The sequence below is a fragment of the Bombyx mori genome, chromosome 10 (genome assembly GCF_030269925.1).
Source record: "Bombyx mori chromosome 10, ASM3026992v2".
In the NCBI taxonomy this organism is placed as follows: domain Eukaryota; kingdom Metazoa; phylum Arthropoda; class Insecta; order Lepidoptera; family Bombycidae; genus Bombyx; species Bombyx mori.
In genome coordinates, this window is record NC_085116.1 from 2,222,260 (window position 1) to 2,246,876 (window position 24,617).

The 24,617-nt window shown below is 40.5% G+C and overlaps 1 protein-coding gene across 4 annotated transcripts in view; it reads right to left on the reverse strand.

Annotated features, from left to right (window-relative positions):
• Positions 1-24,617, reverse strand: part of LOC101735394 (protein outspread) — a 318,072-nt gene that overhangs the window by 183,705 nt on the left and 109,750 nt on the right. For all 4 annotated transcript variants that reach the window (XM_038013576.2, XM_038013577.2, XM_038013579.2 and 1 more), the window contains exon 3: positions 2,658-2,738. In XM_038013576.2, the coding sequence (XP_037869504.1) occupies positions 2,658-2,738 (81 nt within the window). The remainder of the gene's footprint in view (positions 1-2,657; positions 2,739-24,617) is intronic.

The following is a 24,617-nucleotide window of genomic DNA, read 5'->3' on the forward strand; positions in this document are numbered from 1 at the left end:
GCTCTAAAGTATATTCGATTGGTAAGTTCGACACAGATTTAACTATTGACAGTCACAGATATAGTATTAATTTGTATATTGTACCTACAGGTGGAATACCATATGATGTAATACTGGGTCAACAATTTTTAGTAAATACTATCACAGTTATTGACAGGGGTTTGGTTGAGGTCAGGCCTACTTGTTATGACATATCGTATCAAAATGCTATCTGTCTATCTTCCAGTAGCGATGACCGGTGTACAGCGGTGAGGGAAATTATTGACAGTTACACACCTTTGAAGACTAAAGATGCACCTATCAGGCTGAAGATTGTGTTGAAGGATGATGTACCAGTTTCACAAAGACCAAGACGACTAGCCATCACTGAAGAACAGTTAGTTAAGCAGCATGTTGATGCATTGAGCAGAAACATACTTTTTGTTGATGTCGAGTTACATGCAAGAGTGAAGAAGGCTCAAGCAGATGACGAAAGTTTGAAGGTTATCAGAAAAATCTTAGAAGAAAATGAGTATGAAGATTATTTCCTTGAGAATGGAGTTATTTACAAGGGTATAGAAAAGAAGTTGGTGTTACCTAAGATACTGGATATGGAAATTATTAAGAAAGCACATTGTACAGGACACTTTGGTAAAAAGAAGATAAGGGATATTATAGAGAAAGATTACTTTATTACTAAATTAGATAGCAAAATTGAAAAAGTAATTTCTACATGTGTACCATGTCTATTAGCAAGCAGGAAGTCTGGAAAGAAGGAAGGTTTGTTAAATCCCATAGAAAAAGGAGAATTACCACTGGATACTCTTCACTGTGATCACCTAGGACCCTTAGATGCAACTAAGAAAATGTATAACTACATACTTACTATAATTGATGGATTTACAAAGTTTGTGTGGATTTATCCAGTCAAGACTGTAACAGCAAAAGAAACTGTGGAAAAATTGAGATTACATCAAAAGGATTTTGGCAACCCACGGAGGATTATCACTGACCGAGGTACAGCATTCACAGGCAGTGAGTTCCGAGAATATTGTGAAGAAGAAGACATCGAACATGTTACAATCACTACTGGAATACCTCGTGGAAATGGCCAAGTAGAACGCATGAACAGTATTATTATTTCTGCGTTGACAAAGATGTGTATTGAAGAACCTGGTCACTGGTACAAATATACAAGCAAACTACAACAAGTGATAAACAGCACATACCAGCGGGCAATCTGTACTACGCCATTCGAACTGTTAACAGGAGTGAAACTTAAACTGAAAGAAGATTTATCAATTTTAGAATATTTAGAAGAAGAAAATAGATTGCAATTTATGAATAGGAGAGAAGAAGCACGAAGAGAAGCCAAAGCTCAAATTTTAAGAATGCAAGAGGAGAATAGAAAGACTTATAATAAACGACGTAAAGTAGGAGAAATGTACAAGGTTGGAGATCTTGTAGCTATTCAAAGGACACAATTTGGGAACGCCCTAAAATTGAAACCTAAATTTTATGGACCATATCGCATCACTAGGGAAATGGGGAAAGGTCGATATGAGGTCGAAAAAATAGACAGAAGCAAAGATGGGCCAGTACGAACTACATCAGCATTAGATTTCATGAAGAGGTGGCCTTGACTCAATCTAACTCTGGTCTGAGTGTTTAGGTGCATTGTAACACTACACTGTTTGTTTATTTTAGGTTGATCTAGTATTTACATTGCTCATTTTGTTATTGAATAAGTAACTGTGAATAATTATCATGCATTGCTGTTCTCTGTCATTGTAACTTGTTTGCCTCTAAACTGATAGTTTAAACCTACTGTTTTTGTTGTGTTATGTACTAAGTAAGAGTAATTACTATTTGTTTTTATTAGCTGTGTGCAGAGTTATAGCATGATTGTTTGTAATAGGTAGTATAAGGTTTAACTAAAAATATTTTTGTAGCGTTATTATTGTGTAAAAATGTTTAGAAAAAAAAATTTGCATAGTAGTAGTATTAGGTAAATTAAGGTAAAGTTAGAGATTTTATTTTTGTTATTTTTATTTTTAATTCATAAGAACTATTTTATTATCTCAGTACTTTCAGTCTGAGGCCAGACTGATGTGCAGGAAGGCCGAGTTGTAGGATTTAATTATTACTAACATTTCTAATTATTGTAAAACATTTCTGAACGAGTGAAAGATTCTGAACGCATGATGTGTGAAAGGGACGGATGTAGCTCTAGTTCGCTCTCTCGCACGACGCCGCCATTAGGAGTAAGACGTGTTCAAAGTGCTCTCTAAGAATTAAATAAAAAGTATTGTGAAACCCTAGAAAAGAGTATTTCATTTAGACCCACACCTACATGTATTTAAAAATATATATGTATGTTTACCAGTCTCTAGCATAACACAAGGAATCCTAAATTGGGGCCAGATGTCCGTGCGTGATTTGTTAACATGTTATTATTACATTATTATCATTATTAGTATTAGTTATTATATTTTGACTCTGATGGTTGCACCATTCATCCTTTATAGACTAAGGGTTTCGTTCAAGAGGACTGTAACATCAACTGACAACTGACTCAATTGACAACTTCCTATATAGTTGTTTAAAAAGGATGTTAGACAATTTATCTTTTCCCCCCGTTATTAATAAAAGCCTATGAAGGTTGGATCTTGTCTTACCTTTGTTCTGTAGAGGGGATTGGAGAAGTCCCAGCCAGGCGCGACGAAAAGGTAGCCGCATTTCGATATCTTCCTGCTTGCCTGTTGAAAAATAAGAACATTAAAACATTGTCAATACATACGCATACTAGTTATATCGTTTTTATGTATATGGAAATGAATTGTCTCGATCGTTTTACACTGATTACTTTTTGATCGCCAGGTTTGGGGTTTTCGATCATGTCTTTAGTGTCTTTTTACTACTTTAGTTTTACTGCATAGATGGAAGAATCAACTTGGAACCTACGTGATGTTAAGTGGTTGGCGGAGACCAATAACATTTTAATGCGCATGCCGCGATCCTCAAAATCAATTTATATATGTCTATCGAAGTAAATATATATTTTTAAAAGCTTCTTGGCTAGTAGACTGCGATTGCTGTACCACTTAGTCCAGGTTCGATACGCGAGTTATAGCTGCATCTGCTGTTGTCTCGTACGTTTTTTTTCTGACACCCGTAACACAGGAGAAACTTTCTGTGACAGCAGTTGAAATATTTTTTTTTATTGCTTAGGTGGGTGGACGTGGCTAGGTGGTGCGATGACCTCCGAACGGTGGCCGGCAAGAAGTGAATGAGGAGAGCCGTAGACCGGGCTCAGTGGTGTGGATTGGGAGAGGCCTATGTCCAGCAGTGGACGACTGTGGGCTGTTGATGAGGTGGGTGGACGAGCTCAAATCCCACCTGGTGTTAACTGGTTACCGGAGCCCATAGATATCTACAACGTAAATGCCGCCACCCACCTTTGAAATATGGGTTTTAAGGTCTCAGTATAGTTACGACGGCTGCTCTACTCTTTAAACCGAAACGCATTACTGCTTCACGGCAGAAATAGGCAGGGTGGCGGTGCTTAATTACTTACCTTAATTCGCGTCTTAACCAATCAAAAGTTACCTTTAAATTCTCCGTCACCAGAGTCATCGGACTGTTACGTATCTCCGATTTGTTTTGCATGTAATCGCAACAGCGGATGAAGCATAAAAACAATGTAATCAAACTAATGTCCCGCGATAAAAAAATTATTTTCAGATGTCGTTCTTTTTGAACTGTAACAGAGTCGAAACAGTGAAATGTCGAATTACGTAAGGAGTTCAATGACTGGCTGCGGTAAAGGACCAGAAATAATTGTGACTTTTTAAAGAGCTACAGGTTTTTTTTTTGTTTAACTTCAAAACTGTTACAGCTAAGTTTTATAATAGTTCACGGATTCACATTTAAATTGCCCTATAAATAAGTAATCTGAAAGTCGCTTAAAAGGCTCCCGGAAGATTTTTATCTATACTAAAATTATAAAGCTGAAGAGTTTGTTTGTTTCAACGCGCTAATCTCAGGAGCTACTGATCCGATTTGGAAAATTATTTCAGTGTTAGATAGCCCATTTATTGAAGAAGGCTATATATAGGCTATATATTGCACTTGGTACCTTAAATATTCCCTAAACATTGTATTATTCAAAAATATTTTCACTTTCTACGTAAATAAAGTCGCGGGTAAAATTTAGCGTTATGCCAAATTAACTATTCGTAACGGCATATTTACGTTGTAGATGTCTATGGGCTTCAGTAACCACCTAACACCAGGTGGGCTGTGAACTCGTCCATCCATCTAAGTAATAAAAAAATCAGATTCTGGTTTAGGTCTGTTCACACCCTGTATTCAATGTTATAACAGTAGCGAAATGCGTTAACTCGTTTAGTATTGTTCCCATTATGAGTGCGACATTACAGCGCGTCGAATCCTAGTGCTTGCTATGGTCCGAGAGAAATGTCGCAGCGCAACCTAATATTACTAATATCGGCCGTTTTAAAAAATCTAAGCAAATCAGTTAAGATTTGTTTATTTTATTTATTTCCGATTAAAGTAGACTGAAATGCGGGATGCGTGATGATCTAGGTCACCCAGAGACATGGACAGTATTATTGTTATAGACAAATCATTGACTACCATATTTAAATTCTGGATTATTGGATGCAGGTGGCAATGAACCGGTCGCACTGGAAATCTATTGGAGAGGCCTATGTTCAGCAGTGGACGGCGATAGGCTGAAATGATGATGATGATGATCGTCAAATAAGGAAACATGAGCTTTATCCACACATTTAGGCACAGTAAATAACCATAGATAACAACAAATAACACACATAAATTACAGAGCCATGAATAATAAACAAACCACACGACACATTCAAAGGGATCCTACGCATTAATTATAAAAAAGACTTCATTGAACTGGTGAATGTGAGTAAATCTGTACATATTTATATGGTATATAATAAAACAATGAATATTATAGACATAGAACCATTTTGTATATGGCAAAATTACAACCAATATTTTTTACATCAGACATATTTGTTTTTCTCGTTATTCAATCTTACTCAATTAAAGGCTGGTTCGAAGGACAAGAATAAAACATCGTCAAGTCAAGTTATATATACATATATATACAAGATTATGTTTAGGAGAGTAGCGTCATTAAATTGATGACATACATTCTTAAAAGATGTTCACGGGTAAGCCACTAAAATGGAGGTCGTATTCATAAAGAAATTCATAAAAACATGATTAACTTAATAAAACTCAAATAAAAGTAGGTGAAAAACACATTAAATTGAACATTTCAAAAGTACAGTTAATATTTGAATTTGATTAACGACATCTTAATCCTAATTATATGCGATATATGTATATATGTTAATTAACCCCTTGCTTAATAATCAACATGATAACTCATTAAGGTTTATATTTGTTAATCAAAAATTATTATACGGTAAAGGAAAGATTTCCGTCGAAGGGAATTCTCGTAATTTAAGTCTTGGTCAGTAGCGCGGCTAATTGGAATTTGATAATTTAGTATTGTGTGAAAAAAATGGATCTCCATACTGCCATAATTTAATTTTTCCGTGGGCCAATTGCATCCCTAATGGTGTAAGTATTCCATCGATACCTTACACATCACAACCTGTTCAGGCGTTTAAAAGTTAACACGAAATAAAGAAGCTCATATAACATTAGTACTAAAAATTATTACACTCCTCTTTTGGGCAATTGTGTAAAAAATAATGCGGTTTTTTTTCAAATTGCCCACATTTCAATAACACCCGCAACGTGGTTTATTGAAATGACGTACCTGTAGATTCGAATGAAAATTAGCAATTTCATTTTATAAACACGACTTACTTAATTAATTATAATATATTAATTAACTACAGCTAGATTGTTATACTGAAGTTATAGGAATAATTATTAATATATCTAACGTTTATGTATGAAATCTACATAGATAGCCGTCTGGTATCATATCGCTTAGATGATAGTTTCTAGTTATTTCTTGTGTAGTGCGTGTATGTTGAATGAGCTGACAGCCCACCAGATGTTAAGCCGTTATCAAAACCCATAGACATCACAATGTGAATCCCACAAGCCACCTTCAGACTTGCGATCTATGCCTTAATTATATAGTAATTACGCAAATTTAATTTATGTGAGTTTCATTTTTATTATCCAGTGTTATACCTTAAATCCCGGAAGACGTTCGTGAGCATGCGTTAAGTACGTACTTCATTAAAACAATTGGCACCTGCCTGCGATATTTGAACACCGGTATAGGCACTCGGTGTGATTACACCGGGCCTCTTATCCTTTGGCCACGACAAACTCAATGTATGGTTCTGCGGTCAATATATGGCATTCACGATCGGAGCATAATTGGCCTTATATAAAAAAAAAAACCAAAACGATTTCTCTGTCCACCCTGTTACCACGTAGGCGTGTATGCGTTCCTCTCGACACAGTTCGCTACGAGTTTAGGCCACAAATATAATTTTATGGTTTCTTATAAATTTATGTTAATATCCGCCATCGCGTATGACATTAACGTTTATATGGACCGCCTTATTACGGCGAATAAACATGCTCATAAAATCGGGCGTTGATTTAAATTATCTTTAATGTCAACATGATTGTGAAGCGAACGTTAAATTTTGCGGAGACAATGAGCATAGAGTGACGCGACTTTACCGTGACCGCGAATACTGTAAAGTTTTTGAAATGTCAGAAATAATTTAATCTATATATTAATAAGTGAAGCAAAAACTTTGTATCCCTTTTTACGAAAATTGCGCGGACGGAGGAGTATAAAATTTTCCATACTTTAGAGAATATAGAGAAGAAGTGCACAATGATAATATTTTTTTTAAATAATGCATAAAAGATACATTAAATCAATAAAGAAAACATTACACACACTACATACCATGTATTTGACGCACACGCGCATGCATACTATTTATTGTCAAACTTTTGTTCTTGACGTCTGTGATCAAATTGAGAATAGATTAAATATTGTTTGTCTGTATTAATATTTTTTTATAGTGTAGCCTTGGCGAAATTTGTGATTATCAAAGTATAAAATACAATCATAATAGTGTACAAACTTACAATTCCAATTAATTATAGTCGAATTTCGACTACTGCGGGACCTCTAGTGATAATATTAACGCAATATTAAACCGTAAAGCAGTTTTAATTGTGTCGACAAGTCGCAAAAAGCCAAGAAATATTATCACAGTAGCGTACTGCTTTTTTCCACTACCTATTCGATGGTAGCCTAAGAGACTATTCCAGTTACGTCCGGACGGGTAGGTGAGCTCACGGGCTCAACCTGAGAGAATATGCTAACACTATCCCTAGCGAGAGCAGTGCCTCGCAGAATATACTACCGAATCGGAAACGCGAGCCACTGAGAAGATCCGGCGAGGAACTCAGTTTGCTGTGTCTATGGGTTAGTTAGCTCGTCGAACTCTTCGTCGACTCGTCACTGATACGATTGACGAGGATGGTCATTGGTGCTAAAGGGGAAGCGCACTATAATTGTATACACGCAATATGAGAAAATAAATCTGGTTTTTTTGTAATTAGATACCATGACGTCACCATACATTTCTCTATTTTATCTGAAGAATCATGGCCCCTGTCGCATCACGACCACTAAGTTACACATAACACACTTAATCCCGTGATACAAACTTAAGCCGCTAAGCCAGTAGAGCACGGGATCGCTGCAATAATTTACGGTTCCGGTCCACCTCTAAGTTATAGGCTTACAGCGTTTTGCTTACTATTTCACAAATGTTATTGCTCTAGACTCTTTAAGGCCGGCGACAGAATTTAATTTGCCAAAGAAAGCGAATAGCGAATGTTAAGAGAACCACGACTGAGTCCTGATAAACTGCATATTGAAAATAAATTTGTAACAAAGATATGTGACGTAAAAAAAGTGAAAAGTAAATCAAAGAGATACCCGCGAAAGTTTAGAACTTGGGCAACAGGTTCTAAGCAATATTCACGCTTAGTGTATTATAATTTAAATAACTGGGAACATCGGCACTAAACCAACTTTATATTGATGTAGTCACAATCGATCACAGATTAAAATATCTTATAAAATTCTGAATATGTTTTCTTTCTAGCGAGAATTTCAGTGATGTACAATTATATTCGATACCAGAATCAGCTTCGATTAGTTGTCGTGATTAGTACATTAATAACATAACATTGATTAATTCTGTGATATTCACTCAACGACTCACTCAAACCTGACGACGTTGCTAACACGAACCCTAGCAAGAGCAGTGCTTCGCAAAATCTACCACCGGATCGGAAACGCGATCCACTGAGAAGATCCGGCGAGAAACTCAGTGGGCTGTGTCTGTGGGTTAATTGACTCGCCGAGCCCTTGGTCGCAAGCGACGGGGTATAAATGCTAGGAGCGCCGCTGCCTACCGCTGGAGCTACTTCACTAAAATCATAGAAGCAGATATCGAAACAGCTAGATTACGTCTAGGAAGGAAACTCATTCCAGAGTTGGATTATACGTGTCAAAAATGATATCATGCACAAACACATGAAAATTACAGTTCGAAAATAATCAACAAGTGATATAAAATCTTTGAAATTCCAAATTCGGCATCTGTTAAATCAACTTTCATCTCCGAAAAAACGTGCTACTCTCCGCTCGTCCTAACGCGGAGCTTATCAACGCGTCATCTCACGAACATCCAAAGTGCAAATAATAACAAATATATACAAATATCGGGCCGCGACTCGTTGGTGTAGGGTTGAAAGATTACTCTCGTAAGCAAGTAAGGTAGCGCCAATATCTTGAATTTTTTAGTGTGGTGTCGTGGAACACCGGATAGGAACGAAGTTCCTTATTATAAAAATATTAATTTTAAGCTCTATTCGAGGTATAAAGAAAATAAAACTGGAGTTTTCGCAACAACCCACGGCCATCCGGTAACGTGCGAACTTATTGTGGTACACTTCATTCACGGATGTTTGCTTAAGAGTTAACTTGTATTGCACAAAGAACGCTCTGAGATCGTAAAAAAAAATATTATATTTTTTGTACGTTATTACAAAGTTAAGTCGTACACTGTGTGCATTACTAATTGGTACGTTATTACAAAGTTAAGTCGTACATTGTGTGCATTACTAATAAAAATCTTACGTTACGGATGTTTCTTCCCGGTTAGGGTACCCCTCCGCATCGTTCCATAAGGAACTTCGTTCCAAAAAAGAATTACGTAAATAAGCAACGAACATTCCATCCCTAATCCCTTCACACGTGACCCGAGTCAAAACAATAACGCAGTTCAAGGCAGCCCTGTTCCCGGTGGCGTCCCAAGAGCCGTGAGAACCATCGACTTGCACTTTCTTGAGCACGCGCCGCGCTCCGTGATACGGCGCCGGCACGTCTGCTCACGAATGTCTAGACTAAGGATTAATCATCTGCAAACCTTGCTGAATACTCGGTGAAAGTTCTACCATACGCCTTTCATAGTTAGTTAGTTGTATAGAAATACTAGACGTACTCGCCCGCTTCGCTGCACATTTAAAATGAACATTATTATTTATTGTCATTATTATTAGGGAGTCCAACGCTCATATAAATATTAGCCTATCCATTAAGTACATGAATTTTCTACATGGATACCAAGTTTCAAGTCAATCGGATGCATGGTTCAGTAGTTATAACGGAACATCCGTAAAATCACTGTAGATTTATATATTAGTATAGATGACCACGCGTATGAATGTTTTTAATATGATACAAATCATAATATACCTATATTCAATTGGTGAAACTTTCGATCAATTTTTAATTTTACTAATTATTCTATTAACGAAGTCAACAAAATTTTAAAAAGTACATCGTAATTTTTTTTTAAAGTAATTTATGAAATATAAGGATTAAAAGTAACGTCAAATTAAGTGATTATTTAAATATGGGTAATTGCAACAAATAAATTATCATACAACAATCATTTACATTATTTATGTACCCGTGTTTAATTTCTCAATACGGTTAATAGACGCTCAATCGATTTTGTTTAACGCATAAATACCAAAACCATCGAAATGAATTGATACTCTTTAAAATACTCTAACAAAACAAAATGTGTAAAGGACAAAAACCCAAACAATAATGTTATCAACACAAAAAAGCTCTAAGACTTTCTAATTCGCCTCGGAACATGAAACGCGCCGCCGAGTGACAAAAACTAGCGCCGTTCAATAAAGATGGCAACACGACTTTCAACAGAACTATGTATAATGATAAAATACAAACAAATAAACGCACAATTGGTTTTCACTTTGTGAAGGAAACGTTCGGTGGGGGCTGGTCGCGGGCGTGAGATGAGGTCGCGCGAGTTGATACCACCGCCACTGACTAATAGTAAGCAATGAGTATGTAATAAAATTTAATTCTGTATAAACTATTATATTATGTATGTATTTATGTATGTATATATATCTTTTATTGCTTCGATGGGTGGACGAGCTTACAGCCCACCTGGTGTACTTAAGTGGTTACTGGAGCCCGTAGACTACAACGTAAATGCGCCACCTACCTTGAGATATAAGTGAGATATAAGTATAGTTACAACGGCTGCCCCAACCTTCAAAACGAAACGCATTACTGCTTCACGGCAGAAATAGGTAGGGTGGTGGTACCTACCCGCGCGGACTTACAAGTCCTACCACCAGTAAATTTGTAATTTAATATAAATTTCATTGCACCTACCACTATTTACTCTGCACTACCTTTGGTTGACTGGTAGAGAATGTCTTAGACATTAAGTCCGCTAATATAAATTTTACAAGAAGTGTGATAAATAAATAAATAAAATTAAAAGATCGACCTCATGACATCGACACTGAGGTCTTTATAGGCTTCAGTGGCCACGCGAATGTAGGCCAGTGGCTCGTATTCATGTTCATATTAAACAAGGGCATACGGGTGTGCAAAAATGAACATTCGTGAGTACTGCTAAGCAAACAATGACGGCGACGTCCCACCTTGTATTAAGAGGTTACCGGAACCAAAAGAGATCAGATCGCGAATGTTGCCACTCGCTTTGTAAGACCGCGCATCGCCAGTGTAGCTGGTGATGGAAGATTTTCAGAAAACGCTTTTGTACCGTCTGTCTTACGACTGTAACCACTTAATACCAGATGTGTCCTGGGTATCATCATCATCATCATCTTCTCAGCCTATAGCCATCCACTGCTACAGATAGGCCTGTCCAATCGATCTCCAGTGCGACCGATCCGTTGCCTCCTACATCCAACGTGACCCAGCGATTTTTATTAGGTCGTCGGTCTATTTGGTAGGTGGATGTTCCACACTGCGCCTGCCAGTCACCACTCAAAAATCTTTCTGCCCCATCAGCCGTCCGATCTTCGCGTTGTGTGGCCTGCCCACTGCCACTTCAGCTTAGAGTATAGATGGATTTAATTAATAAATGTAAATCAACTACATCCTACAAAATGTTGAGCAATTAATGCAATATAGAAGACATTCCGAGGAACGTTTATGAAGTGATTATTTTACATTAGAATAATTGTAACATGTAAATTATCATAAAACGCTTATTTATAATATTTATGTACTCGCGTTTACATTTAATACATGAATTTACATTTCTAATTATTTCCTACATGAGGCTTTGCTCCTAGTAAAGAAATAATGCTTACTTCGATCAGCAATACTGATTGTCTTATTAGTGAGCTGTATTGTTAGCTTAAAGACGAGAAGACGCGCTCAAAAGCATTCTGCCAAATAACAGTGATGAAACACAGAGCGCCAATCGCATTGTGATAAGTCTGGTCTTAAATTTAGCTTGATATCCTCGTGGCCTAAAGACCCGGTGCACTTGAATCAAACGACAAGACCATTCCGGTGTTCGAATCCCACAAGCCACCAAATTTTCTAATAAAAACATACTTACATCGTGTTGACGAAAAATTTCCACAATGAAGAAACAACATCGTATACTAAGTAACTACTAGACTAGTAATTACTATCTGACCCGAAGTCTTATGCCGGGTGGCTCACACACGTCGCCATGACTATGGTCTACGCTAATCACTCAACCCCAGGTGGGACTTGCTGATCCCTAGACCACTGAATTTCTCGCTTGATCTTCTCAGTGGGTCGTGTTTCTGATCACACGAAGCACTGCTCTTGCTAGGGCTAGTGTTAGCAACGTCCCCAGGTTAGAGCCCCGTGAGCTCACCTACTAGTTCGGACACGCTGTAACGTCTCAACAGTAAAATAAAAATATTATTCTCAATAGCATAGGACTCACGGTCATCCCTACCCATCAGTAATGGAAGGCACACCGCATGCGGACTCAGCGTGGACTCCCGCTAAATTTACGCAAATTTATTTACTCTTAAGGTCGTTTGTGACTTGTAAACTATAATTTTGGTCAAAATAAATTACACAATGATTCCGTTCAGTTCCACAAACGTTACACTTCAGATTAGAAACGTCTTCAAGGATCCTCGCAAATCTCAGACAAAATGACACAACTTTTTGAATGTTAATTCAAAAATTGTGAAATAAAACTTAAGTCGTTCGTCGCCACAAAAACGGTAAAATATTTTAAACGATGGAAACTTAATTTCTAAACAGTATTTTAAAAAAAACTTTTATTTATTTCTTAGGTGGGTGGACGAGCTCACAGCCCACCTGGTGTTAAGTGGTTACTGGAGCCCATAGACATCTACGACGTAAATGCGCCACCCACCTTGAGATATAAGTTCTAAGGTCTCAAGTACAGTTACAACGGCTGCCCCACCTTTCAAACCAAAACGCATTACTGCTTTACGGCAGAAATAGGCGGGGTGGTGGTACCTAACCGCGCGGACTCACAAGAGGTCCTACCACCAGAAAAATTTCAAACCACATGAATTTCTTTAAAATACAAATGCTTAACAGTAAGTATAAATGAAATAACCTAAACGATAACAATGTCCTTCAATATTTACGTACATTATAAATAAAAGTTATAAGAATTGGAAACCGTCAAGCGACGAAGCACGGAGATTCGAACCCCGGGAGGGCGGATCGGAGCCGTCACGGACTCGCTACCGACACAATTATCAAATCTGGACCACTCTCACTGCAAGCAAAAACTACAAGCGGGCCGCAAAGAAAGCAACGTCAGGTGCGCCCCCATTTCCCACACCAATGACTTATCTACTCGCTAGAAATCCAAACTAAAATATTACTTAACATCTATTACATTTAGATCAAAGTTCTCTAGCAAACATCTGTAGTGAGTCACCGGGCATTTCATTATCAAGATTTACGAGGAAACCCTTTAAAAGTTAATTGTAAATGTTCATTTCGCTTTCTAGCCTTTTCTGTGAAGCATCGACATTAGCGGAAATCTATTCTATTTTTTTTTTTTTTTTTTTTTTTTTTTTTTTTTTTTTTTTTTTTTTTTTTTTTCCCCTACCTATGCTGATAGCCTTGAGAGGCTACTTCAGCTTCACCCTAACGTTAGTAGGTGAGCTCGCGGGGCTCAACCGGAGAGTTGCTAACACTGACCCTAGCAAGAGCAGTGCTTCGCTGAATCTACCACCGGATCGGAAACGCGACCCACTGAGAAGATCCGGCGAGAAACTCAGTGGGCTGTGTCTATGGGTTAGTTCGCTCGTCGAGCCCTTCGTCGCAAGCGACGGGTTCGACGAGGACGGTGACCGGTGCTTGTGGTGCCTAAAAGCACCGTTAATGGATCAGGAGGATCCGTAATGACGTGCTTTGGGCGACGTCGACGGTTTACCATTCGGTCTACTGGGTCGGGTATGTAATTTCCAGCGGCTACGATGAGAGGGTTCTCATGTCGTGCCGCCTTCTCAAAATGGCGCAGCGATGCCGACTGTAGATACTTACTAAAAGAGTCGAGCTCCAGGTCGTCGTGGAGATCCACATTCCTAAGGAACCAAGGCGCTCCGACGGCTATCCTGCAGAATCGTGATTGAATAACCTGAAGGGATTTCAAGTTGGTGCGGGCTGCGTGAGCGAACACTACGCTTGCATACGTCATGACGGGGCGTATACAAGTTTTGTAGAGAGTTACCTTATTACGGAGGGACAGTTTGCTTCGACTACAAAGCATTGGATAGAGTCGTCCTAGAATAAACGCGGCGCGGTCGCGTACCGTTTTTATATGGGGACGGAATGTCATCCCTCTGTCGAGGGTGACGCCTAGATATTTGACCTTCGAGACCCACGGTATGGGCTGGCCAAAGAGAGTGATGGGACTAACGGCGGAGGTGTTTGCGCGCCTACTACGGAGTGGGATGCTCGAAGTGATGTTCGGAGGGCGACCCCTTTTGAAGAGCACCGCTGCGCTTTTCGTGGGGTTGATGTCTATTCGCCACTTCCGGAACCACTGTCCCATGGTGGCTACTGCGATCTGGAGTCGCCGATAGAGCAGCGACATCTTCCTACACGAGTAGTAGATAGCCGTGTCATCGGCGAAGAGCGCTAGATGGGTCTCCGGAGACCGGGGTATATCATTGATATACAAACTAAATAATAACGGGGAGAGCGCGGAGCCTTGCGGGACTCCGGCAGTCAGTTGACGGGGACGAGAACGAGTTCCCTCTACTCGATATCGAAACGAACGGTTCGACAAGAAGTCTCGTATGATGAGCACGAGTCTGTCCGGCACTCCCATGTTGTACAGTTTATAAATTAAACCGTTGTGCCAGACTTTGTCGAACGCCTTCGCGATGTCGAAGAAGAGGGCGCCGGTCGGGATTTGTTTACGCCTATTTAGTCCTATCAGAATGTGCTCCGTGAGGCGGTGCACTTGTTGTACGCACGAGTGTTTAGAGCGGAATCCGAACTGTTCGTCTATGAGAATTTTGTTCGCGGTAACAAAATCCCAGAGGCGTTTCCTAAGGAGCCGTTCGTAGATTTTTCCTATCGTCGAGAGGAGACTAATCGGACGGTAACTAGAAGTTTCGTTTGTCGGTTTGCCCGGCTTATGTATACCGATAACGTCCGCTTCTTTCCACACCGCGGGAAAGATGCAGTGCGTCATAGCGGCATTTAAAATTGTAGCCAACATTGCTATCAGTTGGACTGGCAAAAATTTTAGCGCGCGGTTGTGGATGCCGTCGGAGCCTGGTGCCTTCCTAGGTTGGAGGTTGTGGATCGCGTCTCTAACTTCGTCCGTGGTAATGGGGGGTAACGCGTCCGAGGGCGGCAGGGAAGCTCTGCGCTCGACCTCCCTGTCGACTAACTCGGTGTGTTCGGGGTCCGCGTGTTGAGTGCTGGTGGTGCACTGCTCTTGCAGTGCATCGGCCAGCAGCTCAGCCTTGTCATCGTCATCGAATGCCGGTGGTTGGCCTGAAGGGCGTAAGAGGGGAGGCATAGTAGCGGTAGTTTCGGATTTGAGAGTCCTAGCTAGTCGCCAGTATGCTTGGTGGGAGGGCGCGAGTTGTTCTAAATAACTATGCCAATTATCGTTACGCGCGTCGCTTAAGCGGGAGTGGACTTCGCGTTGTAGACGACGCATCTGAATCCGGTTTGAATGCGTGGGAAGACGATCGTAGGCCCGGATTGCCGCGTTCCTAACTCTTAAGAGATTCCTAAGATCGGGGGACAGTCTGATGCGGTGGAAGCTGTCCTCCACATCGACTTCTTTTGAAGATCTAATGATCGCGGAAGAGATGTGATCGGTAATGATGTTTATGGATTCGACGGTGTCCTCGGGGGATGGATTCGAATCCGGGCCGTAAGGGAGGATTGGCGGAGCGGCGTCGGCTAGGCACGTGCCCAGCTTGTTCCAATCCACCATGGTCCTCGTAACAGTGACTGGGTTGTGAGGGCGACCGAGCTGCATAACGACAGGTCGGTGGTCTGAGTCGAGCTCTGACATTGCTTCGATGGAACGCAAGCGCAGAGTTACGTTCCTAAGCAATGCCAGGTCTATAGTGCTCGGACGGAGCGCGATGTTATACGGATAACATGTTGGAGTTGGGGGACCGACTATTTCAAAGGTGAGGTCGTCTATAAACGCGTCGAGACGCCTACCGTTAACGTTTGTACGACGGCAGTTCCACCTAGTGTGGTGGCAATTTAAATCGCCTGCCAGGATGACAGAGTCTCCCATGCCGAACAGTGACTCGATGTCACTGCTCAGAAGGGGCTTGTCCGGGGGGAGATAAACGGATGCGATGACGATCGGCTGGTGTCCCGTCAGCGAGATACGGCACACTGACGCCTCGATATGTGAGAGCGAGGGAGTATCGAGAGGGACAACGTGCAGGGCCCGCCTATAGTAAATGGCAGTCCCGCCTTTGGAGGCGGTGAGTCTGTCATTCCTAACCATGACGTAATTCGCGACTTTAGGGTCGCGACGCGAGGGCTTCAGACAGGTTTCCTGCACTAATAGAATATCTACAAGATTATCGCGGAGGAATACAAAAATTTGATCGCGTTGCCGCGCGAGTCCGTTAGCATTATAGAATGCTAACGTAAGGGAATACGGTTTTTCTCTACCTTTTTGCGCCATTGGTTACCGGTAAAGATTTTATAACGTACGCGACACGGACTCGTAGACGTCCATGTGATCGAAAGCGGCCGCGAGCCGCTGTTCGGGGGTTACCGACCTACGTATCGCGTCTGCGAACGATCGCAGACGGTCGAAGTTGACCGCGGTGACGAAGTCACGCACGAGCGCGAAGTCGTTGACGGCAGAGGGTTGCGGGGGACGGAACGCGGGCGCGGGGCGAGGTGCGAGCAGGGGCTGGGGCGCGGGGCGTGTCACGAGCGGGGGCGGGGGTGCGGTTTCCGTTCCCGCCTTCGTATACGGCAGCGGCTTTTTCCACGCCGAGACCGTGGGAACTGCAGCCGGCACGAAGGCGGGTTTCGGCACTGAAGGTGCCGAAGTCTTTGGGCCGACGGTTCGCGGAGCTGGGTGGGTTGGACGTTTCCGCGGAGCCCTGGGACATCCACGGTAGTTCGCGGGGTGCCCTTGCTTAAGGCATAGGACACAGCTGGGAGGTTCGGTCGCGGTTTCCCTATCTCTAACGCAATCTAACGTAGCGTGATCGCCGAGGCATTTCACGCAGCGGGGGCGCGCGTGGCAATTACGCGCTGAGTGGCCATAGAGTTGGCACCTGTAGCACTGCCCGGGAGTGCCACGCTTATGGGGGGCTTCGATCGAGATCCCGGATAGGCCGCAAATTGTCGTGAGACATGCGATCTTCTTTTTGGCCTCCGGGGTGGGTTCTAACGCCACGAGTATCATATTATAGGGCTGTTTGCCCCGCCCGCTGTGCATCCGGTGCACACTAACTATCGGGAGGGCCTGAGCGGTCAGATCCTCCTTAATATAGTCTATTTCTAGCTCCTTAGGGACTCCGCGTATTACTACGCGGAGCTCGCGGTCCTCCTGAAGAGCATAGGTGTGGAAACCTATGTTCTCCTTTCGGAGGTATGCTGAGAGGGCCCTATGGTCGCCCGGCGTTGCGACCTTGATCTGAATCCCATGCGCGACGTTACGCGCATGGGTGTAGTTGATTTTATTTGCCTGAAGGGCCTGGGAAACGCGGTTCCACGCAGTTTTTTCCTGGAGAATCAGCGGGGGCGGGGCAGCTGCTTTAGGAGCGGGCGCGGGCTTGGGAAGCGGCGGCGGGGTTACGCGGCGAGCGGAGTCCGACTCCGGTGTCACGACTACCTGCGGGCGGGAGGCGGTCGCGGATTTTGTCTGCTTCGTCGTGGAGCTCCGGGACTCCACGGCGCGAGTACGCTTTTTACCGCGCGTTACGGTTTGGAACCCATCCGAAGTTCCAGGCTGAGGGCTTGACGCGGATTCGAAATCCATCTCCGATTCGGTATCGGAGCCTGAACTCGAAACGATCGAGGTCGCGACGGACGAGACGCGCGATGACGTAGTCGACGCGGGCGCGGGGGTGGGGGTAGCGCTAGGCGCTTCGTGAGTCGCATCGTCGGAACGTGCGCTCGAACTTAACGCGGCGGCGGGGGGCGCGCGGCGTGCCTCCGAGGCACGTTTGAGATACGCGGCGACGGACGCGGGGGGGGAGGGATTGCCACGGGCGGCCCTATACTCTAGGTACTCGGCCCTAATTGACGGGTACCTATCCCGGAGGAACCCGACAATATCCCTAACATCTTCTTGCTCCATTTCTTCGGTCTTCTTGCCCGGGGGGGGCGGCCCCGGGACTTTTGTTGAACTCGCCGAAAGGCGAGGCCCCGGATAGGATTTGTAACCCCCCTGTGCTGCAGGACAGCAAGGAGCAGGGGGGGGGAATGCCTATGCCGTGAAAACGGCAATCGGCGGGGAAAAGGAAAGGAACCCGCTCGGGCTGTATAGTGCTACAGCAGGCAGAATCGCGAGCGGGGGTCTAGTCTTGAAAAAGACTGTTGTTTTGGGAAGGGTTAGGAAATCGCTAGCCTGTGAGTGCCACAGGAAGCCTGATCGTAGCGATTGGTTGCCTTGAAAAAGACAGTTGGTATGAGGTGGATATTCACGGTCACAACACTATCACGCACAAATGTGTATTCCGATGCGTAGGTCGCAAGCGACCAACGGATTGGAAGGCACGTTCACACACAACCGAGTCGTAAACGAGAATGTATTCACGGTCACTAAACTGTCGAGCACAACTGTGATCTCAGAGACGCAGCTCGCAAGCGGGCCACGGATCGGAAAGCACGTCCGCGCACGACCGAGTCGTGAGCGAGAATGTCTATTCTACAAAAGCAATCCGATTATTATCAGTATTGAGATATTGATTAAGATTTTATAAAGAATTAAGTTATCAGGTTGACGTGAAACTAATGGAAAAAAGAGACTATAACAATAGCCATAAATTGCTAATAGGCTGTCAAGAACAAAAACGTGTTCACGCATCTATGATGTGTAATTTCGAACCAGAATTCCGGCCGCGAAGAATTTAAACAAGTAGACAGCAGGCCTAGATTCATTAACGTTTCAATGTGGCCAAACTAAAAGACGGCGTTAAAAAAAAAGCTATAAATTAAAAACAAAACGAAATCTATCAAAACGTCACAGCGGAATCAACAAGGCAATTTCACTGGCAATAATTTGCTTGCTATCATAGATCATGGCCCCGGCGACGTAGAACTCCCGCGGTCTAATGACAGATCATTTAGCTCTGAGCACCAACCGATTGAGATGTCCATTCAGTGTATTGAGGTCTTTTTTACTTGTAACTATTTAGACAACGTCTAGTGATGCGTGTGATAGCATCTCTGAGTGCTGGGCAATTCGAAGCATACTTTTGAGGCCTTGTTTTGTGTTTGTGTACTACTTGTCAGTTTGTTTTAGTTGGCGTTTTAATTTTTGTTTACCAAACTGTTACCAAGTTACCGTCGTTTAGACCGAGACTTTAGAACTGTGAATTACAATTCAAATGAGACTGCGGACTCTTGTTTTACAATCGTCTGCCAATGGCAATATAAAAAAAAACTGTCTCCCAATAACAACTTCATATCAGGTGTCAAACTGGTTTGCACATTTACAAATTTAACAAAAACCTTTTTCTCGTCTGAAGGAGTAAATCTAAAGCATAAAATTAACTGTCCCAACTAGGAGTGGACATAATAATTTACAACTTTAAATTGGCTTTCAACATAACTGGCATGAAACATCTCAAGATACCTTTTCATAAAGCAAGTGAGGTTATAAATTTTATAGCGCTTAATATAGAATAAAAATGAATACAAAAGTAAGACCTGGTAGTCTTTCGGTTTGTCCAAAATCAAAAGCTCCATGTCGATACTCATTTTCGTGTCAAACTCGAAGGTTTTTATTACTATCAGTTGTCAATGTGAAAGTGTATTTTATTTGTTCTTTAATCGATTGGAATATATTATAGTGGCCGAATTTATTGATCAATTGGAGCACGGATGTGTAAAAGTGATTCCGGTAACTTGTTACACGAATACATACATACGCAACTAGTTTACGGAGTTATATTTCTTAATTCAACATTTCATTAGCGGTTGAAAGTGAAATTTGTGTTGCCGGTTAAATTATATATGGAATATTAAACAGATTGTTCGGTGGCTTAGTCGGCCTAATCACTTTTTCTAATTGAAAAACGACTGAGAGTCTGACATAATTACGAAACTCGTTTTTAATGATGATAATTGACAGTGATATTTTTAGTGAAAGAGTTATTTGTAATGTTAATTTGTTAGCGCTGTCTAAACAGAACATTTGATATTACCCTGACTATAGATCGTCTTCCCGATCCATTAACGGTGCTTTTAGGTACCACAAGCACCGGCACCGTCCTCGCCGAACCCGTCGCTTGCGACGAAGGGCTCGACGAGTGAATTAACCCATAGACACAGCCCACTGAGTTTCTCGCCGGATCTTCTCAGTGGGTCGCGTTTCCGATCCGGTTGTAGATTCTGCGAAGCACTGCTCTTGCTAGGGCCAGTGTTAGCAACATATTAATAAGTGCATCCACTTATACTATAAAACTAAGTAATACTCATCGGACTATATCACCTTATAAATATTGAAATGTGTATATTTCAAAATTCCAAATATATATATAAGTTAAGTTATAAATGAGCCAGTATTCTAAACTGTTTGCATTAAATTCCACTGAACCCCAACGATGTAGTACAAACATTTAGTTTTATTTCAATTATAATCTAATATATTATGTACTAGCTGACCCGGCAGACTTCGTAGTGCCTCAATCTATAAATAAAAGACCTAAGCTTTTGTATAAAATAAACTTAAAGCAAACAAAAAGAATCCGTCCGACGGGGGACGCATCAAAGGGAAAACAAAATTGTAATTTTTATTTAATTCCGAGCATTTTCATATTTATGTACCTTTTAAACCTTCTCTGGACTTTCACAAATAATTCAAGACCAAAATTAACCAAATCGGTCCAGCCGTTCTCGAGTTTTAGCGAGACTAACGAACAGCAATTCATTTATATATATAGATTTTTAGAAATACAATCGTGTTAACGTTCTACATCTATCAAACATGCATCCTATTGTAAACTGACATCTAATGCGGATACGATAAATTTTAATATTCCATTTACTTTGATCACGACAATTCAACGCATGATCATACTTGTCGATTCAAAAATCACATATATTTAATCTCACGCTCTAACAGAGCAAATGAAAAAGAGACAGATGATCAGGAAAATGACTTCTAATGAATGTAAGTTAAGGTCAATGCAGTTTGGTTACCGATAATGTTCACACATCGTGATCAAAGCCAATGAACCGTTGTACACAGCCTTGTTCTTGTTTTGACACCTAAGAGTTATGTTATTTAGTTTGCATAAGAATTCGAATTATCCGTTTGTAATCGAATTATTTTGAATGATAAATTAGTTGTAGGCGATTGAAGAATTTTTTAATCAAGTGTTCTTTTTTTTTAAATTAGTTATGTCATCTATAATCGATTAGGTTTTATGCGATTTCGCAACGGATTTTAAATTAGATACGTTTTTTTAAATATTGATTTAGTCGACTGATTTATGTTGATTTTTTTTTAATGTCAAATAAAACTAAAAGCCGTAAAAACGCCATTAATCTGTATTTCAACACGTTTCTAATCAGGTTCTGCAGGTCTTAAAGCCTCGTTACCATCGTTACGTCACAACCAAGGTGACACTGTCGAAACTACCCGCACGACAATTCAAATATTATTGGGACTTTTTGGCGGGAACGCAAGGAGTGAAGTTGTGTGATTTGTTTTCTTTTGTCTATTTCGTGTTTCTTTAGCTTTAAATGTGTAATAACAATAGTTTATTAACTGTTTAGTATCTGTGAAACTGCACAAATGCAGGAAAATAAAACAAAGCCGCTGGACGTAAGTGCTTGGGATCCTCCAAAAAGTCCACTGAAAAAGTCTTCGTAAATGACCATCATTTTACTGAGATTATATTTCATCCCATATCATTTCATTTCATGCCATGCTTCATATTAATCCTTAATATTATCATTTTTCATATAAAATATATATTTATATATGTACATATAAAAGATTAAGCTGTATGACGTGACGCCTTTGCCTTTTCAGTTGGAAAAATAAAACTATTACCACTACTCAAATATTATTGACGTTTTAATTTGTTATCATAACACTGTCCTAATTCATTTCGGTCGGTTGCTTATTACCGATATGATTGTTCGCACTTTGACGTGTCACCTTGAACGTTAAGTGGTCATGGCTTGGCCCCCCTCGTTGTGCTGTTAAAATTGATTCTGAGAAATAATCGTAAGAGTCCGCAATGTGTTTATTCAGAGGATAGTTATTTATGTTGTTATGCGGATACATTATACGTGACGAGGAATTCGGATATTGAACATAGTTTTCCCTGATTCTTGGTAACAGGCGTAAAATTTCCGTTTGAATAAATCGATCGCCGATTCTCTAGGTGTGCTTCTTATTTTAGTCATAATAAAATATCATCGATAATTTTTTTTTTTTACTTTTATTATTAAATAACAAATCAAAATAATTTAACATAAATCAATTCATACAGTAGAACAAATCTTCCAATGCGCTTTAAGGAGGCACAGTTCCCGTGATACTAGCTGCGTTACCTCGTTGGGCAGCTAGACTCACTCTCTGTACAAAGTACCAGCTAGCCTTAGCATCACGTGTCACCTCCTTCAAGCGTTTGGAGATTTCTGATAAAAAAATCTTTGCTTCAGGGCCTCAAGGGCCCATCGTCTCAACCGCGAAAGGCAAAAAAGAATAAGAAAAGAAAAAAGGAATTTATTATAGTAAAATTATAATAAATTCCTTTTTCATTTAAGTCCGTTTTATTTTCACAATGACATATTAACTTTATTGCCAATTATTGAATTACCATTATTACAATTGCTTTTAAGCATTTTCTATACTAATGTTATAAAGAGGAGAGATTTGTTTGTTTGTTAGTATTGAATAGGCTCCTGAACTACCGAACCGATTTGAAAAATTCTTTCACCGTTTGGAAGCTACACTATTCCCGAGTGACATAAGTATAACAATATGATCCATTTTGAAAAAAAATAGGGATCCTTACTAAAACTCCAATAATGTAAACCAAAGTGTAAAAAAATTACCTAAAATATTCTTTACATTGCGTGCCCTGCGAAAACTATTGATGATAGAATAAAATAATGTACCTACTACAACTTTGTAGAACACATTATTATTTACAAAAAGTGTCACGATAGCATATTTCTAACTATTATAGTTATGCCGCAATAAGTGTTGTTTTATTTTAAAAAATAATACGTGAAATATCGTTGAAATTTTTGTTAAAGACCCGAGCGGAGCCGGAGCGAGCCGCTTGTATATTATAAATAGATTCTACCTTATCTATGGTTAAACCTGTTTGGTCAATAGAAAAATTCGTTTCACACTGACTCGAAGGTAGCGCCGGTCGATAAATCGCAATTTCTCTAAAGTTCAGGCCAGTAATTAATCAGCATTAAGGCAGGGGATCAAAGCGACCGCTGTGATATACTTTTGTCATTAAGAACTATAAATTGTCACGCCCACAGGTCGCGACCGTCGCCTAGTCTCGACCAAGCCACAGAGGCGATCATATTAAATACGTTATATATAATATAATATACACTACCAGCCGTAATCGCCCGCTTCGCTGGGCCTTTAAAATTAACATTATTTATTGTTATTATTAGGGATTCCAACACTCATATAAATATTAGCCTATCCATTAAGTACATGTATTTTCTACACGGATACCAAGTTTCAAATTAATCGGATGCATGGTTCAGTAGTTATAACGGAACATCCGTAAAAAATACTGTAGATTTATATATTAGTATAGATATGTATGTATGTTAGTTCTCATGATGAATAATGCAGTTGTATTTTCGGACATAAAAAGGGATTACTTTAGTGCTTGAATTAAATTACCTAATTGACTTACGTGCAAACAGATGAAACTTTTACATTGATTGAGTTTTCTTAACCCTATCCTTTTAAAATGTTGTACATTCGTGTGCGCAAATTGGAATATAATTACGTAATTGTGCAAGTAATTACTTATTCCGAATACAGGGTTCCAATCAAAACACACGTTTGTGGGAGTAATGAATTTTGTTCAAATTACAGTTTTCATAAAAAACTTCAGAGTCGGTCATCTCTATGTAGTCTTAGCCCTTTCTACGTGTAATCTATTATTTTTTATTACATAAAAGATAGTTCACGTGCACCTTGTGTTAAGTAGCTGTCAGTACTGCGTGAGCATTGTAAAACAATTTCATACGTAGCGTCTAAATTTGAATTTTATTGTACAACAGCTATGTATATATTATTTTAAGCCAGGTCTCATCGAATGATTGCTTCGCAGTAGGCATATGCATCTTGTAGATATAGTAGTAGATCTTGTGCTTTTGTCGAAAAACATCCTTTTTCCATCAGAATATGTAATGCTTCAAATGGTGATATTTTATTTGTCATTCTGTAGAATTCATTGAATAGCTTCTTCTTTTTTGTCTACACTTTAACCCACGAGGCGGGGTCGGCATAGCGAATTCTCCTATTCCATTCTCT